Source organism: Esox lucius, chromosome 9 (assembly GCF_011004845.1).
Source record: "Esox lucius isolate fEsoLuc1 chromosome 9, fEsoLuc1.pri, whole genome shotgun sequence".
Taxonomy (NCBI): Eukaryota; Metazoa; Chordata; class Actinopteri; order Esociformes; family Esocidae; genus Esox; species Esox lucius.
In genome coordinates, this window is record NC_047577.1 from 6,335,722 (window position 1) to 6,353,857 (window position 18,136).

The 18,136-nt window shown below is 46.2% G+C and overlaps 2 protein-coding genes across 2 annotated transcripts; one reads left to right on the plus strand and one right to left on the minus strand.

Annotated features, from left to right (window-relative positions):
* The first annotated feature begins 88 nt into the window (after positions 1–88).
* LOC105031553 (alpha-2-macroglobulin) lies at positions 89–11,181 on the plus strand. The gene is made up of 35 exons (XM_029121899.2): positions 89–233; positions 754–934; positions 1,440–1,596; positions 2,027–2,079; positions 2,648–2,668; positions 2,893–3,058; positions 3,161–3,245; positions 3,423–3,549; positions 3,631–3,748; positions 3,842–3,951; positions 4,029–4,199; positions 4,375–4,602; positions 4,973–5,039; positions 5,199–5,344; positions 5,443–5,592; positions 5,716–5,853; positions 5,955–6,042; positions 6,189–6,357; positions 6,579–6,804; positions 6,883–7,009; positions 7,083–7,204; positions 7,276–7,327; positions 7,401–7,484; positions 7,644–7,820; positions 8,277–8,352; positions 8,463–8,619; positions 8,736–8,810; positions 9,307–9,469; positions 9,567–9,757; positions 9,850–10,065; positions 10,165–10,289; positions 10,426–10,516; positions 10,623–10,691; positions 10,828–10,933; positions 11,015–11,181. The coding sequence occupies exons 1-35, from the start codon at positions 148–150 to the stop codon at positions 11,053–11,055; spliced, it is 4,359 nt and encodes a 1,452-aa protein (XP_028977732.2). The 5' UTR covers positions 89–147; the 3' UTR covers positions 11,056–11,181.
* Positions 11,182–13,025: 1,844 nt separating this feature from the next.
* nthl1 (nth-like DNA glycosylase 1) lies at positions 13,026–16,201 on the minus strand. Its single transcript, XM_010906022.5, has 6 exons — positions 15,692–16,201; positions 15,296–15,555; positions 14,906–15,076; positions 14,650–14,809; positions 14,423–14,528; positions 13,026–14,249 (listed from the first exon to the last, which is right to left on the minus strand). The coding sequence occupies exons 1-6, from the start codon at positions 15,885–15,887 to the stop codon at positions 13,964–13,966; spliced, it is 1,179 nt and encodes a 392-aa protein (XP_010904324.2). The 5' UTR covers positions 15,888–16,201; the 3' UTR covers positions 13,026–13,963.
* Positions 16,202–18,136: the final 1,935 nt, after the last annotated feature.

The following is an 18,136-nucleotide window of genomic DNA, read 5'->3' on the forward strand; positions in this document are numbered from 1 at the left end:
CAATTAGCTATCATTAAATCCAAAATTGCACGTGCGCGCTCCTGAAGAATGTTTAAAAGGAGGTGGACGCACAAATTGTACATTGAGTCCAACGTACCTGTTGGTCTGAGACGAAGTTGGGTTAAATAGCCAGGTTCTCGTTTAGTCATGGTTCTTTCTCGGGTCCAGGTTTGGACCGGGATCTTCGTAGCCTGCTTTCATTGGCTTTGTGTCTGTGATGAAAGTCCACGGCCGTAAGTAAATTTGTAATCTCAAAATTAGCCGAACAACTTTCGGCGGTGTTGATCCGGTGTCTTGTTTAACTATTTGAGAAGCTGGTTGTATTGAATATACTACTACTCCAGCATTTAGAAAATCATAATTAGACCGGCAGAGCGCGCTGGTATGATTCCTCCCAAACCTCAGGGCCTATATTGCGCTGATCGGCTTTGACTGTGCGGTAATGATTGGTCACTTTTGGGTGTTTTACGCTCTAACTTGATTTTTACCTATTTTAACCTGCTTTTAGAATGGAGATATGTATTTTTTTGCTTCAGGTTTTTAAACATAATTATTTTGAACCAAGAGCCGTTTGGGAGCCAAGTGAATCGGCTCAGCAACAAAACTAAGTGCATCCGTCTGGAGAGGACCATAAACATCGGAGTTATTTTTAAATATTTGGGGAGGTTATCTGGCTGTCATGTGGATCATGTTCCGCCTGAAGTCTTGTCCGATGTGCTGCCCTCACTATACTAATTTGCCTGTTCTCTGTAGGGTTTATATGGTCTCCATTCCTGCAGTGATCCCGGCAGGTTCACAGACCACGTGTTGTGCCAGCCTCCTAACTCCCAATGGAGTCCTGGTTATTACAATTTCCATGATTGCCAATGGACAGAAAAACATTGTTGCCCGTGAGAGTTCGGACCAGGAGTTTCACCGGTGCTTCCGGTTTCAGGTCAGTCCAGTGTTTGACCTAGAACTGTTCCAGTAAAGACTAGTGCTTCTATTGTTTTAGGCGATCCCTGCAAACATTATGGGAAATGTCAGTGTGGTGGTCTACTGCAGTTTCTGGGATCCAGGCTGAAATGTGTTCCTTGTTTAGCTGCTAGTATGTTAGCATGTACAGTATATCGAGGTGCCCAACCCTGTTCCTGGGGATCTGCTGCCCTGTAGATTCTCTCCAACTCAATTTAGCTAGATGAGAAGCTTAATCAGGTTAGTCACAGGAGGTTGAAAAGACCCTTCAGGACAGTAGATCTCCAGATCTCTTGGGGCAGCCCTGCAACCCCCCCATGCTGTTTATAGCAGGGGGATTGTCCAGGGTAACTTCCAATGCAGTGAGTGAATGTGACCTCAACCCACTACCTTGATACCACCACTGTTGTACTGAGCCAGTCAGGAACATGTTAACGTTGCGTGTTATTGTTTGTCTTAACACGGTTCTCTGGTCTCCCTGACAGGCCCCTCAAGCGGAGCATGATGAAGTGCTAACCTTTCAGGTGGAGGTTCGAGGTCAGACGTTTCTATCAAGCGAGGAGAGGAAGGTCATGATCAGACCCTACAGCCCGATGACCTTCATCCAAACTGACAAGCCCACCTACATCCCAGGACAAACTGGTAACTGCAGAGCCAGTTTACTATAGGAAACTGGACATTTGGTGCTGGTGTGTCTACAACGTTCAGAATGTCATGTTAACTCTGAGCCAAGAAACAGGGGAGTCAGATTCAGAAGCTACTGTATGTTTATTCAGCATATAGACACGATCAGTAACCTGACACCACATGTTAAATACTTTGTTCCTTCCACGTCCACCACTAGCTGTTGGAATTGCACTGCTGTCTAAACTGGATTACAAACTAAAATATTATCCAAAGTAGCTGTACAATTGCTGAATTGTAAAGTCTACTTGTCAACAGGGATCCTTAAAACACTGACTTACTCCTGAAATCAGAATGATTGACATGATCTCTTATCCTCTTGGAGTCTCTGGGGATGTAGGTTTCCCATGATTCTTTTAATTCTTTTTTAAATTATTTCTTTTGACAGTGCATTTCAGAGTGGTCACGCTGGACACCAATTTTGTCCCAGTCAATCAGCGGGTGAGTGAACATGCACTGTGCTAGTTTGGGGTTAGTTTATTTTCGACTAGATGGCTGGACCACAGCATCACAGTACAGATTCATGCTAGTCAGGTATCATGCAATGCTTGACACGGCAGGTAATTGTCACGGCTGGTGTTGATCCAGAGAATGGGATGTTGGGGGTGGGTCAGGACTGCTGCTGTGATTGGCTAGCCTCCTGCTACAGGAACATTTTCCCATCCCAATGAACTGCTTTGACTGTCACATGCTTTATGAACAAAACATTTGAAAGGGTCTTTTCAGTCAACTAGCCAGTGTTAATATACAGGACTTTGTACTCTGTGAATGAGACCTTAAAGGTGTATAAATATTGGGCTTTGATTAAGTAACACTCAGTTAATGTCGACAGGGTTTCTCTGAGGTGCTGTTCACACAGGCTGCCCAATTCTGATCTTGAACTGGGTCAAGGACTGACATGAACCCTTTGTCCTGCCAGTCACCTGCCTAGTCCCTCTAGCTATGCCCATGTTAACTGTACAACCTTGTATGTACAACATGACACTAACCTTCTTTTCACCCTTCACAGTACGACATTGTGGAACTGGAGGTAAGAACCCTTTTAGCCAATTTGACTCACTGTAAATCCTAAATTAAGACCATGACTCGCTAGGTGGCTTCATTTCTGCATGCTGTGTTCAAGTTGGCAAAATACTAAATTCATGACCCCCCCCCTTCATTTGGCCAAATGTTATACGACGTTGTAGAGAAACTCAAGTAGCCCTAATCTGACTTAGTCTATACTTACCACAACAATGTTCTGTAAATCCACAGGATGTCCATCAGAACAGGATTGGTCAGTGGGTGAACACTACAACCAATTTCAAGATTCTGCAGCTTTCTCACCCGCTGAACTCAGAAGCAGCCATGGGGTCCTATACTATTACCGTGTGGATTGGGGAACAGAAAATGCATCATGTCTTCCAAGTGGCCAAATATGGTAGGCTAGGATTCTATGATCTTGTATTCTAGCTATCGTCAAGGATTTGGCACTAACACACCAGTCCTGGGTTGTTGGGTTGACTGCTGTTCTTTTGTTTAGTTTTGCCAAGATTTGAGGTGAAATTGAACCTCTCCGACCAGGTCAACATTGTTCAAGAAGAGTATAAAGTGGAAGTGTGTGCTACGTGAGTCTGCAGCTTCTGTGATTTACTGTAGTTCCACTAAGTATTATGATCGAATTGGTGTGCTTAACCTGTTCTAGTACTGCTAAGAATTTTCACCTGTGTGGATTTGTTTTACTTCAGTAGTTAGAGCTTGAAGAGACATTTGACAAAGGTCAAGAAGTCAGTTATTGATTTCAGATACACGTATGGCCAGCCTGTAGCTGGTAAAGCGGAGCTGGAGCTGTGCCGAACCCTGGGAACTTATTATGGAAATGCGCCAGAAGGACCAGATTATTCAGCTCCCTGCCACAAAGAGTCCATAGAGGTCTGATTGATAAACTGTCAATAGAAATGCTGTTACATGACACTATGCTGCTTTTAATTGATTTGGTTTTACTTTTCCCAGATGAACCAAACTGGCTGTGTTTCTCATGTGTTCAACATGAAGATTTTTAAAAATGCTGAGGAGAAAATGCTCTCCGACTCCTTCAAGTTCAGGGCCAAAGTAGAAGAGGAGGGGACTGGCAAGTTGATCACTATTTGGATAAATCCTGTCCAAGCCATGCTAATGTTTCCACACAGTGCTGTAAAATAAAACCCCTCTGCTGGTTTGACAGGTGTTTCACAGTCCAAGGAAAAGGATGTCGCCCTCTCCTATGTGATTGGAACGCTCTCCTTTGTCGACACTCCTCTGAGCTATGCGCATGGATCAGTTATCCAGGGCAAGGTTAGTTCCTTGGACACTTGACAAATGGCCTCCACAGCACTCCCTTGTGTGTTAACTCACTTTGGCTTTTTCCTCAGATAAAAGCTGTTCACTTCAACAACACGCCCATTGCTGGCATGTTAGTCTACCTGTTTGAGGACAACGTCTGGCCCTTCCGGCATCTACAGAATCTGACTACCAACTCTCAGGGGTTTGCCAGTTTCTCCCTCAACACAACCAGCATGCCCAAAGACACTATTAACCTGAGAGTACGTGACTTCTTGAACTGATGCCCTAAGGTTTAGCACATTTGTGGATGTCTGACGATTCTGTTGGTAACATTAGCATGGTGGAACATCCAGCTGCATGTATTTCAGCCCAAGTCTTGCATGGAGTTCAAGGATCAGTTTATGATTGGTCTTGACCTCTTCTGTTACTTTCCAGCTGAGTGACACTCCTCAGTGGGAGTATCCTGAGTACAGGGTCCCCCATTTCATCAGAGGTGAACATACAATCTCACTGATCCAGTCTACTGACAGTGGGGGGAAAACATCCAGCTCCCTCCTTGTCCAGAACAAGGAGAAACTACTGGAATGTGGAAAGGTGTCCATTGCTGTCCAGTATGCCATACGAGAGACTGTCCCAAAGGGCTCAGTGGATGTTGTGTACCTGGTGAGTTGAAACAGGAACTAGCTGTGGGAACCTGCCAGCTGGGCCACTATACTCGTATCTGGGCTACATTTATTTGGGGAAGCCCTGCTGTTAGGACAACTGTCACTGAGATTTCTAGTTAAATAATGCATCTCATGTACATCAGGCACCTTAAGGACCATAAGGTGGTTGGCTTCATGTGTTTATTTCCACCATTAAATAGAATCACTACACTGTGGAGTCCTACAATGAACAGGCCGCATTCCTCAGGGATACTACTTCAGACCAGGGTCTTTTCAGACATTACCCCAGCCTCACCTTTAGACCAAGGATGTCCCCATACCCTTCTCTTTCCTGATTGGCTAGGATAACCTTGTTTGTCCTCCTATAGGTCTTAGCCAGAGGGGTCATAGTTCAACACGGACACTTGAAGGTCATTATGCAGCAGGAGAGCCGTGGTGAGTTTCGTGAATTGACTCAGGACATGCAGGAGGACTGACATTAGTTTGACTGTCTCTGACCCGGAACACCAAGGGCTACGTGATCTGGAGGTCAGACCGCGAGACCAGACTCTGGCACCACGATGTTTGACAGTGTGCCATGGGTTTGTGTTGCAGTAACTGAGGGTGAGGTAATCGTCAAGGTGACAGTGGTTCCAGAGATGGCCCCGGCAGTACAGGTCCTGGTCTACACTGTGCTGCCCAGTGAGACCGTCATTGCCCACAGCATGAACTTCCCCACTGAGAAATGCTTCAGGCACAAGGTCTGTCACAACCTTGGAGGCCAACCATCGCAGACATGGTGCTCATAATAAACGATGGTTTTCCCCAGACATATTGTAACCCGCGTAATGTCTGTCAGGTGTCGGTGGCATTCTCGCCCTCTAAAGCTGTTCCAGGGGAGAAGAACACCCTGAAGGTCTCTGCCCTGCCTGGTTCCCTCTGTGGCCTCAGCGCTGTGGACCAGAGTGTTGGCATCATGGAGCCAGGGAAGAGGCTGGATGCCGACAAGGTTACTGCTTGTCGTAATATATTTGGCGTTGAATGCAACCTGTTTCAGGAAGACTGACTTTGATGTTTAATAGTCACACTAAAACAAAGATGACTATGTTCCTCTCCTTTTTTCCCATTCCAGATATTTGATTTGTTACCAGTCAAGGAGAGCATGTATATTCCCAGTCAGATGGAAGATCCACAGGCATGTTTGCCTGTTAGCCAGAGGAGACTTTTAGTTTCTTCTGAAGAAGAGAATGATCCATATCAAGTTTTTCAGGTAAATACTTTTTGCATCTGATCCCGGGACCTTGACTGAAATGGCATGAGGCAAAATATAGAATGTGAAATGTTTAATTTGGCTGTTGCTGACATTTCTAGAAACTAGGACTGAAGCTGGCTACTAATCTGGATATAAGAATTCCTTCCTGCCTTCGTTACCGTGGAAAGGAGTACCATAACTACTATGGTGATGCCCTCTTAACATCCGTTTCTCTCTAACTCTGTTTTTGGTTATTCTAATAAAGCAGGCTTAAGCCAGTCTGCTCTTGGCATGCATCTACCCCAACCAGCTGGTTGTATTAGTGGAATGACAACCATGCTTTGTGGTAACAGGTGGTTTTCTACCTCGACCCATGATGCGTTTTGAATCAATGAGTCTGGCAGAGCCTGCAGATGGACATGTTGTACTACTGGCTTCACCTGGTGCTCCAGCTCCTCTGCCAGTGCAGACTGTCCGTACATTCTTCCCTGAGACGTGGATATGGGATCTTGTGGAAGTTGGGTGAGCACAGTGAGGCTGGCCCTCGGCGCTAATGTCAACATTTAACAGGGCTTGCAATTAGGAATCTGGATGTCTTTCTACTCTGCTGGTATAAGCCAGGCTTCTTTTGGAAAAGGGCTCCTTGGTCATCAGGACAACTTGTTTAGAGCTTTAATTTGCATGTCTTGCGTTCCAATTTATAGCACATTCATTGGCTTGGTTTGACCTGACCTGTATTCCAGGCAGTCCGGCTCTGCAGACGTGTCCCTGACAGTACCGGACACAATCACCTCCTGGGACATGGACACCTTCTGCCTGGCCCCAGGTGGCTTTGGCCTGGCTCCACCGGTGACCCTCACCGTCTTCCAGCCCTTCTTCCTGGAGCTCACCCTGCCCTACTCCATCATCAGGGGGGAGCGCTTTGAGCTGAAGGCCACGGTTTTCAGCTACCTTTCCAAGTGCATCATGGTACGACACCGGTGATTTTTACACCTAGGGTATCGGTCGCCTGTCTTCCATCTTATCTTCCTATTAATCCTTTGGCAGGTTTCTGTGACTCCAACTCCCTCTAAGGACTACACCCTGACACCCCTGGAACATGTCCAGTACTCCTCATGCTTGTGCGCCAATGGGCGGAAGACCTTCAGTTGGACGATGGCACCTGCTGTCCTTGGTAAGTTGGTCTTCACTGAGCCGTTGACACGGCCGAATGACACCGTCCTGAGTTGGGTTCCATCTGCGTTCAGGGGTTCTGCGGGTGTCTGTTACGGCTGCGGCTGTCCCATCAAACACTGCGTGTAACAACGAGGTTGTGAGTGTGCCGGAGAGAGGACGCCTGGACACGGTCACAAGGAGTCTGCTGGTGAAGGTATGTAGGCTCACTGCTCTGGTGGAACAGATCCAGTGTAACTCTGTTAACATGCAGCTCTTCCTTCCCAGGCTGAGGGAATGGAGAAGACTGACACCTACAACTGGCTGCTGTGCCCAGCTGGTCAGTACTTCACAACACTTGAATAGTCACTGTCGGTGACTTTCCGCTCCAGTCACCTTGTCTGTGTCCACAGGTGGAGCTCTGAGGGAGCAGGTTAAGCTAGAACTCCCCAAGAATGTGGTGGCTGGATCTGCTCGAGCTTCCCTTTCAGTTCTGGGTAAGATGACTTGTTTTGAAGTGGTTCTTAATTCTTACAAATGTGACTTAGTTGTGAACTAGTCTAAGAACTACTAATAGAGTTGTTTTGGGAGACGCAACCTTCCTCTTCGGTAAATGGCTTAATTATCATGAAGATTCTGAATGTGTTTCTATGTAGGGGACATCCTGGGTCGGGCCCTCAAGAACCCGGATGGACTGTTGGAGATGCCACACGGGTGTGGAGAGCAGAACATGGCCATCCTGGCCCCCAACATCTACATCCTGGAGTACCTGAAGAACACTGAGCAGCTCACGCCAGTCATCCTTGACAAGGCCACAAAGTTCCTTGCCAGCGGTAGGACAGTCTGGCTCAGCGGATCACTTCTGGGTGAAACATGACAGGACAGGTCCAAGTAGTGTCTTTAGAAGGAACCACCCCCTTTGTGTCTTAAGGGGTATGGCATGTAAATGGAAACACAGTAGATCAACACTGCCTAAGGGGGAGCTTTTACAGGCTTTGTGGATTCCATCTATTGAATGAGTAGTATTGACAATTCATTTACTTTAATCTGCTTTCTAATGGTAGTATTTAATCCTCCCAGGAATCTGGGCTGCGGTGTGAAACTGCCCACCCCAGAGCAGTTCTGACATCACGTAGGGACTGCCAAATGTTTTACCACGGAAGTCGTTCAATCCCAAAGTACTTTAGGCACTTTGAGAATGATACCCTATCCCCTTTGTAGTGTGCTACAGAGGGAACAAGATGCCAATTTGAGTATAATAGGACTGACTGTACTCTGAACACTGGCAGGTTACCAAAATGAGCTGAACTACAAGCATGCTGATGGTGCATACAGCACATTTGGACAAGGCTCTGGGAACACTTGGTGAGTTTCTGAGTTCTTTGTCTACCAGTGCTGACCTAACATGTCTTCCTCTGATTGTGGCATGTGACAACCTTGGAGACATTAAATCAAGTAATTTTATTTTTCTTCAGGCTGACTGCGTTTGTCCTGAGATCCTTTGGTGGCGCAAGGTCATTTGTCTATATTGACCCGGCGAGAATTGAGGAATCTAGGAAGTGGCTGGGACTTCAACAAGGCCAATATGGTTGTTTTAAAATACTGGGAAAACTGTTCAACAACAGAATGAAGGTATTTGTATTGACAAACAGGATGTGCCTCATGAGGCCATTCCTCAAGGTCTATGTTGATCTCAACAGACTAAGACGTGACAGTTTCGTGACCTCATGTGTTGCTGTATTTTCTAGGGTGGTGTGACTGATGAAGTCACCTTGACGGCTTATGTCACTGCAGCACTGTTGGAGATCAACATTCCCGTCTCGGTAAATTTCCCCTTTCTCCACTTATCACGTTACCCATTACAGGCAACATGGGCAGATTAATCCATGATGTATTCAAATGTTTAATATGCCATTTCCAACTGCTTTTTTAATCATGTGGTCCTAGTAGCCAGTATTGAACAAACTGACCCATGAAGAGATACCAACTTAGTCTTTTAAAATGACCTGTGCTTCTGGTCAGTTTGACTGATGGAAGCAGTCATGGATGTGCAACAAATCGGCTTGCAGGTTTGAACAAGCCTTTGTTCACCTGACTGGATTCTCTCACTTGCCTCTTTTGCAGTAAGGGGGATTAATCTCTAAGTTGGTTAATGAAGACAAACCAAATGGTGTCCTGTTAAAACTGTCTCGGTATCAGAATAAATGATGTGTTCATGTTTCAATGTCTCTAGCCTGGTCCCAGATATTTGTATGGTCTTGGCAGTTGAGAGAGTTGTGGTCAGGCTAAAAGTGTCTGTGCTTTTAATTTGTGCTCCAGGACCCTGTAGTGGTGTTCAGCTTGTCTTGCCTGAGGAACTCAACCAGGGATTTGTCTGACACCTACACTACTGCTCTGCTGGCCTACACCTTCAGCCTGGCTGGGGACCAGAAGAACCGGGATCCGCTTCTGCAGCACCTGGAGAGGACGGCCCTCCAAGAGGGTGAGTGACATCCTGGACCTAGATGGTACAGTTGTCTTCGTCCACCTAATCTAGGGAATGGAGTACTCGAATGCACTGAGTCGTCTGTGTCCCTCAGGGGGTCTTCTACATTGGTCCCAGTCTTTCTTGGAGACCTCCATCTCCCTGTCAGTGGAGGTGAGCTCCTACGTTCTGCTGGCGGTCCTCCGGTCGTCCACGCTGTCCACTGCTGACCTGGGCTACGCCTCCCGTATCGTCAGGTGGCTGGTGAAGCAGCAGAATGCCAACGGAGGGTTCTCCTCCACACAGGTAGACCATGGAGTGCTCTAACCCAGGGGTGTTGTCCGACAGATGTGGTCGTGCCTGGCCGGGCTTTAACGGATTCAGTGTTTTGTTTCCAGGATACGGTGGTGGGACTCCAGGCCCTGGCTCTGTACTCCACAAAGGTGTTCAGAAAAAACGGCGCCGCCACGGTGACCGTGACTTCTCCCAGTGGGGGCCAGCACCTCTTTGACGTCAACCCGAGCAACAAGCTTCTCTACCAGGAGAAAGTGCTGCAGGACACCGGAGGCAAATACAGTCTCAAAGTAGAGGGCCGAGCTTGTGCCTCAGTGCAGGTCAGTGACTCCTCACACTACACCAGTCCTGTGGCCCAACGGCTGCTTTAATATTACTGAAGTTCTGGATGGATGGTTTCTGACATGTTCCTCCTACAGGTGGCGCTGCACTACAACATCCCCACTCCTTCTAAAAGCACAATGCTCAGTATCCTGGTGAGGTCAGAGGTCAACTGCGACAGCCTGTCTTCGAGACGCAGAGTCACTCTGAATCTTCAGTCCGGGTAAGATCTGTTTATTGATGGAACTGTTTGCTGATCTCTTGCTCAATGGATCTGACCCAAATTAGTTTCATTACAGCCAATAAGGTATCGCCGTTCCAGGGAAGTATTTGTCACTGGCTTTTCTTTGCTTTCCCAGATACCATGGAGAGGAGCCGGCCACCAACATGATCATAGTGGATGTGAAAATGCTGTCTGGCTTTGTCCCTGACCCAGAGTCTTTGACAAGGGTGGGTTTGTGCTGCAGTGGTTATGGTGACTGATGACCATGTAGCTCTGGACTCTTACCTGAACACCTCAAACTTGGCTCATTCCTTCAATGTCTTGTCTTCACAGTTGAGGACTTCCCTCCTAGTGGATCGTGTTGATACTAAAGATGATCATGTTTTGATGTACTTGACAGAGGTGAGACAAACCCAAACTCCAAATAGTTTTACTTCAAATTCATATGAAATTTGATCACTCTTAGTTTGGAAGACCGTCCTATGCTGAAATTAAACCTCAGACACGTTTAGAGGTTAATTCTTGTTTGTACCTGTAGTTGCATCCGGGACATTCATTAAACCATACTGTGGCCATCATCCAGGAGCATCCAGTACAGAATCTAAAACCAGCTGTGGTTAAGATCTATGACTACTACCAGCCGAGTAAGTTAACTAAACCTGAACAAAACACATCCCTCCTTTACATCAACTTGAATTGTCTGAGTAACAATTGTTTTCATTCAGGCGACCATGCTGAGACGGAATATGCCTTCCCTTGTCAGTAGGGTGACGAGCAGATGTATGTTTTCATTTGAATCCCCAATGTTAAATTCGGGGAGTAATTTTTCCCTTGAATCCCTTGGTCTGAAGCTTTTGGTAACTGGAAATAAAGTTTGAATTGACACCGTTCATGGAGCATTTCTTTCCTTTAAATCCTTGCGTTCCAAGGTATAGACTATTGAAGTGAATATCAGTTGCATCCTGGGTTCTAGTACTTCTGTTTGTACCTTCTCAAGTTTCAGCCGCTTGTCCACAAAGGCAGAACCTGGCAAGTTATTTGGTGTTTACATGGTTAAACACCTCTGGCAACACTACATCTGTACTGGGTCTTTTATACAACCGCACGACAATGAAATGCCATGCCGCTGAATTACACTACCTAATGAATGCATAAACAGAGGAAACCGTATAGTCCGTCTAATGAACGACTTTTAGATTAGCTCTGGTACAAATGATTGTTTCAGAGACCTGCAGTATATTAATATGTAACCTGGACCCTCAGTCCTTATGAGCATATTTGGGACAACTGTTTAGCGTCTAGCATCTGTATACTACCAACTGGTTAATAAAACAGCACTAATGCCTATGCTACTACCTGAAATACAAGAGATTGTGTCCTGATAAACATTTGGTCCTGACTAATAGGAACTGGTGTATAATGATTGACACTTGTTGGGAAACAAATCTATTGATTGCCAATTAAGGAAAGTAGAGGTCTGTACCCTCCAGTTCAGTCAACTTCCATACCTGTGCTTGGCTGGTGATTCATAGACTGATCAGCCATAACATTATGACCACCTGCCTAATATTGTGTAGGTCCCACTTTTGCCGCCAAAACAGCCCTGACTTGTGGAGGTGAGGACTCCACTAGACCTCTGAAGGTGTGGTGTGGTATCTGGCACCAAGACGTTAGCAGCAGATCCTTCAAGTCCTGTAACCTGCAAGGTGGTATGTGTCAAAAAAAATATCCACATGAATGGCAGGACCCAAGGATTCCCAACAGAACATTACCCAAAGCCTCACACTGCCTCTGCCGACTTGCCTCCTTCCCATAGTGCATCCTGGTGACATGTCTTCTCCAGGTGAGCAAAGCCCCGGACATCCACGTGATGTAAAGAAATCGTGATTCATCAGACCAGGCCGCCGCCGTCCAGTTCTGAGGCTCGCGTGCCCATTGTAGGTGGTTTCAGCAGTGGACGGGTCAGCATGGGCGCCCTGACCGGTCTGCGGCTATGCAGCCCCATAAGTAACAAACTGTGCTGGACTGTGTTGACACCGTTCTATCAGTACCAGCACTATCTTTTTCAGCAATACGAGCTACAGTAGCTCGTTTGTTGGATCGGACCAGCCTTCGGTCCCCACGTGCATCAATGACCCTGTCGCCGGGTCATTGATATCCACTTTTGATAGGCACTGACCACTGCAGACCGGGAACACCCCACAAGGGCTACAGTTTCGGAGATGCTCTGACCCAGTCGTCCAGCCATCACAATTTGGCCATTTTTCCTGCTTCTAACACATCAACTTTGAGGACAGAATGTTGCTTCCAAATATATGCCACCCGCAGACAGGTGCCATGATAAGGAGATTATCAGTGTTATTCACTTCACCTGTCAGTGGTCACAATGTTATGGCAGATCAGTGTACACCAAAGTGCATCTGATTCTACTCAGAAGTCACTTGACTCAGTTTATCATAATGCTCTTAGTTTTATTACATCAGTTATAACCCTCATCACTGCATCCTTTACCAGAAGGTTGGCTGGACCTCAAGTGTGTCGATTTTTGTATATAATGCCCTACTCCACAGGCTTCCAGTTTACATAACATCTCTGACACCTAGATCCTCTGGCTACAATATAAGATCAGAGTTGGTCAGTGTTACAGACACCTTCTGTAACTGAGTTGGTTAATTCTGTATTTTCATGTTAAAGCATGTGGAATATTTAAAGGTAGCTTAATTGAGATGGCTAATGTCAGTTTGTTAATTTTGTTTTATTCTTGGATTAATGTTCCCAGGACACTTGTAAATGTGAGCTAGGTCTCAATGTGTCTCCTTGGTTTAATAAAATGAATTCTATGGGTCAAAGCAGGTAGCTGTGAATGTATTCTAGTGGCTAGAGCGTTGGGTCCATAAAAAGACATCTTTAAAGCACATTGCCAGTTTTACTTAAACGTTCTGAGGGCAGAAAGAAACGTGCATTGGTACAGGCGAACATCAAATCGAAATGGAGTGGAGGCGGCGCTCATGAACCCTTCAAATTACATCAAGAGGCGAACAATTCTGCTAATGTCTGTGGAAGAGAATAATGAAGTTCATGCTAAATGACTTGATTATGCTAACATTCAGCGGTGAGTTTTTGGTTGAGATGACAATCATGTGCTCTTTTGATCCAGCCTGAAATGTTGATCAGGACTGCCTCCGTTTTGATTGGGTGTTCGCCTGAACCAATCAATTTCTTTCTGCCCCTTTGAGTAAGTAAAACTGGTACGTGCCCTTTTAATGTGCCTAAACTGAAGAGAAACACCGGTCACAGTTAGTTGTACATAATCCAAATATTTACTGACACAGCCCATGGTGTGACCATGGTGGAAAATCCATCTTTGCTGCGGATTGACAGTTATATATACATATCTGACCAAGTCCCAATGTCCGTGTTTGGAGGCTCTACATGGTTAGTTTAGTGTTTCTATCTGTTGATAAGTAACTGCTCGCTGAGGTTGGGTTTAGAATAACAGAGTTGGTAGACGGTTGACGGGCAGTTGAGGGGGGGGGGGGGGGTACAGCCTCAGGGGTATCCTACCCTACACAGGAGTTTGTTCAATACTAGTTCTGCAACAAACAGGGTCGTTGAAAAAAGAAACAAAACCGTCCTCGGGTTGAAATAAACTGTGTTCTCCCACCACATTCCCATCATGAGGCCTTGGTTCTGGCTTTGGACCTCCTTTTTTGGGTAGATGGGGATAGCGGGGTATCCGGAGGTTCCCTTTTGACGGAGGGGGGAGAACCAGGCTCTAGCTTGACCCTGGCCAAACCAGGGGACCGGGGTGACCCAGCTTTAGGCCTCTTGCCTGGGGGGGCTTGGTGCGCTGAGGGGCAGCTGTGCTGGTTCAAACACGCTGAGCAGAGAGGACTGACCGGCAGACACACCTGCTGACCGAACCCCACCAGTAACCAGTTGATCTCACTCCACAGGTCCCTGTGTTGGGAGAAGGGTAGGGAGAACATCATCCCACCTCATCCATTATGATTACAATCCCTTCGGTTTTCCATCATCGGGTCACCATTTCATGACTAGTGCTGCCATAGACGTGTTGTTCACTGAATGTGTTCGGGAGCAATCTGACAGGGTAGAAGGTCAGGGAGTGTTACCTTGGTAACCAGTCTTCCAAGGCCTTGCGTGTCTGCTCTGGGTTCTTGGTCCTGACCCTTGTCCAACCCAGCCTGTTAGATATACGATGAACGTGTGTGTCCACCCCTAAACACACACACACTTAATTAAAAGCAACAACTCCCAAAACACACCACACCCCATCTCTTGTACCAAAAAAATGTCTAGGCTGATAAGCAGTACGGTACTTGGAGTCATATTTTCCTACCTATTCCAGAGACCTGATTCCAAGCGATGTCCATGGCCAGGTGGGCCATCTTGGGACCCACCCCAGGTAGTCGTACCAGACCCTCTACAGAGTTAGGGATGTCCCCTCCGAATTCTGCCTGCAGCATGGCTGACGTCTGCTTCAAGTACTTCACTTTTGTCTGAGGGAGGATGGTTCACGTTACCCTCCAGAAGCCGACAGGTTGGGTGGGTTATTACCTTCCAGAAGGCCAACAGGGTGTGTGGGTGGGTGTTACCCTCCAGAAGCCGACGGGGTGGATGAGCTGCCCCAGGGTGCGGTCGTCGGTGTTGATGATGTCGTCCACGGTGCAGCCGTGAGCCCTGAGTCTCAGCATGGCCGCCCCGGTCACCTGGTCCTTGGTTTGGCTAGACAACATGAGAGACACCAGCACCTGGTAACGCCTCACCTGGTACGGGGGGGGGGAGGAGGAGACAGAGCGATGGGGGAGAAAGAGGGACAGAGTGAGTGAACAGGTAAAGAGAGGGGGGGGGTAGGCGGAACAGAAGACAGGGAGGTAAAAGACGTGAGACTACATGGACAGACATTTTGAAGGAGGAACACTGGAAAAGGTGAGCGTGTGGAGGGGAGGCGGGAAGACTGGGGGCGAGGGATGTAGGGCAGACACCTCAGGAGGGGCGTCTGTGTCATAGCATTTCTCAGCCCCCATGACATCAACGGGGGCATCCCTGCCACTCCTCATCTGACGCATGTGATGCAGTTGCTTCCTCCAATCAGGAGGCTGCCAGGTATCGGGCTCCGCACTCTCATCGTATTCCACCTTCACGTGGCCCCTTCTCTTGGCTGAGGGTAGAAGGGGTGTGGGTTTGTCTGGCCCTGGTTTGGGTTGGACGACTGTCGGGTGACTGAGACAGAAGGACCCACTACCTGCCAAGTGGGAGGGAAGCTGAGTATTAAGGTCGGATAACGACAACTGATGTCTAAAGCTTGTCCTGTCTTTAAAGCCCTTCTCAGATATATTAACATTGTGACAATAAAATGGACCGAACCATCCTAATCAAACCTGAACATTGTCCACCAGCCTGACTGGAGACATCTGACTCCTCTTCCTCCTGTTTCACGTGCCTACTCGAAGTCGCCTTGGACACTTTCCTCTCCGAAATGTTTTTTAAAGTCGTAGCAAAACCGAGACAATGCCCGGTCTGTGTAACGCTCCTGGTAATGACCCCGGTGTTCTGAGCGAAATAGGGCGAAGTCATTTTGAACAATGAATACGAGAACACCCTTTTGTCACGCTAGTCTGATCGACCAGAGTGGTCGTGGCTAACAACATCAGCTAGCTTGCTTAGCTAGCAAACTTACAAACGTTGACATATTTCTAAAAACGTTTTAAAATGTATTGTTGGTGTATAAAAAAACGTGACCAAATTAATAGTCTTGGTTTTACTATAATTTTCAAACGACAAGCACGTTCAAATAGATATCATACTAACCCGTCGCCAAACATTTAATTTCAAGTCAGATTGAATACTTTTCTGTAGCACTATCTCAGATTAATTCAGAAAAGGAACTACACTTCCCATCAGTCTCTTCGGCATATGTGTTTTTGTAGGAAGTTTCAGCCAGTCTATCCGGTTGTCGAGTTGGGGTTTGATCAGAGAGCTGGGACAAGATTTTTTTAGGGTGAGCAATTGGGATACATTTCTAAATGCATGGCCTCAGTTTGTCGATTGTTCGACATTTCTACAGCTGCAGGTGAATGACTCCATAGACGCGTCTAGCTCGATAGAAGGTGAGTTTCCGTCGTATAGACGGAATGACGTTAGGTTCGGAATGCAAACCTTGCCTGTCAACAACTAGATAAAGCAGGCTAGTTGGCTAACTAGCTTTATTATAAGAACCCGTTTGTGTTGCTTTTGCTCGTTCTCCATGTCCGTTATTTTGTGAGTGACGGACAACGCACGCGCCCGGTTGATCGGGAACGTTTGTTTCACCTAAAAACGTCAATTTGCTTGCTTGGTCTCTCTCACACTGAGGCACTGTGTCTGACACAGGGATAATTTTATGCGATGTTACTGTTCTGTCTTGCTTCGTGGTGAGCCCTGCATTTATGTCTCTCTTCCCCTTCCAGAACTCAAAATAGTTGATGGTCACACAAAAGGATACCGAGGTCGTAGCCACTAACGTTGCGCGCATGTAACTAGTTAATTTTGGGGATGTTTACAACGCACCACTGAGAAAAACGACTCCTTAAGCACTTCGAAATCTCCCTTATACTTGCGTTCTTTACGAACTGTTATTATACGATTTAGGTAACGAGCATCTGAATAAAGATGACATAACAATGAAATGTTTATGACACTGATCGCGTTATTTCGTTTAAAATAGTGCAGCACGTGATTGTTTTCCCGGGGTGCTTGTTGGACGTGCACCATATATTTTTGACAGCCACAGGAGCAAAAAAGGAAGAGGTTGTGATTTGCCATGTCACTGTCTGATATTTATGACTGATTGACAGAAAGTGGCGTTGTTCAAATCATGGGAAATGTAAAGAAGCTACAGTGTTTTGACAGTATTAACTGGATTTTCCCCATCATGTTGTTGCAATGTGTGATTGAAATGTGTGTTTGCTATGAGCTTTGCACACCTGTATTGTGTAATTTCTTTCTCACCCGCCCGAAATGTATCTTGCTTTATCAAGATGTTAGGGATATTGGCAAGAAAGCCACTAACCTTTCCTAAATTGGCCTCTTAGCAACATTTGCTGTATTCTTGTGTTGTTGATTATTGACATGCTGAATGAGGAATTAATCTCACAGAGATTGGTGTAAAGTTTTTTGTATATATATATTTTTTACATTCCACTCTGCCTTTAAATAAAATAAATTGTCACAACCTTGTTTTAGGTCAGCTCAGACGGACAACTTTGTATTTGGTGTGTCGGCGTAATATTAACTGGCGCAAACTAAAAAGGGACAGAGGAGGGGATAGGCCTGGTCATTTAAAAGGTCCCTATTATTTCCCACTGTTTGAGTCCATCGTGTGACTTCTGTGATTCATTAAGCCAACTAATTTAGGTCAGCCAAATAGACGCAGTGAATTAGTCAGTTAATATCATTAATTGATAATGGCGATTCATTGAAGTGGAAGGTTGTGTTCTTCTGAATACTCCACCCTCAGTCCTAGAAACTAACAGGTGCTTCTTTGAGGGAAAAGTCAGACTTTAATCTGTGTTTTAAAGGGAAAGAAACGGTAAAAGCAACTGTTGTCAGATGTGTTTGTGTCTAAACGCGATCCCAAATCCACAGCCACCGATCCAAATAAGGTTTATACATGAAACACCGATTTCTGAGATGGGGATTCGCTGATCTTTTTGATCTGATTGGCTTTAATCGGATGACAGCTTCAGCTAAAGGACCGGAATGTGAACGTTTTGGGAGGAAGAACACTGCGGTGAAATACCCTAAATAACTTTTGTTGGGCTTTTCCCATCTTTTGTGTCCAGCTT

Bases quoted from the DNA above. Each gene is read 5' to 3' on its own strand.
- LOC105031553 (XM_029121899.2), top strand. From the start codon at position 148: ATGGTTCTTTCTCGGGTCCAGGTTTGGACCGGGATCTTCGTAGCCTGC. The intron at 7,485-7,643 runs GTAAGATGACTT...GTTTCTATGTAG, and splicing joins AGCTTCCCTTTCAGTTCTGG to GGGACATCCTGGGTCGGGCC. The intron at 10,692-10,827 runs GTGAGACAAACC...TTGTACCTGTAG, and splicing joins TTTTGATGTACTTGACAGAG to TTGCATCCGGGACATTCATT.
- nthl1 (XM_010906022.5), bottom strand. From the start codon at position 15,887: ATGACTTCGCCCTATTTCGCTCAGAACACCGGGGTCATTACCAGGAGC. The intron at 15,077-15,295 runs GTGTCTGCCCTA...CCCCCGTACCAG, and splicing joins ACACAGACGCCCCTCCTGAG to GTGAGGCGTTACCAGGTGCT. The intron at 14,810-14,905 runs GTAACACCCACC...ATCCTCCCTCAG, and splicing joins ACCCCGTCGGCTTCTGGAGG to ACAAAAGTGAAGTACTTGAA.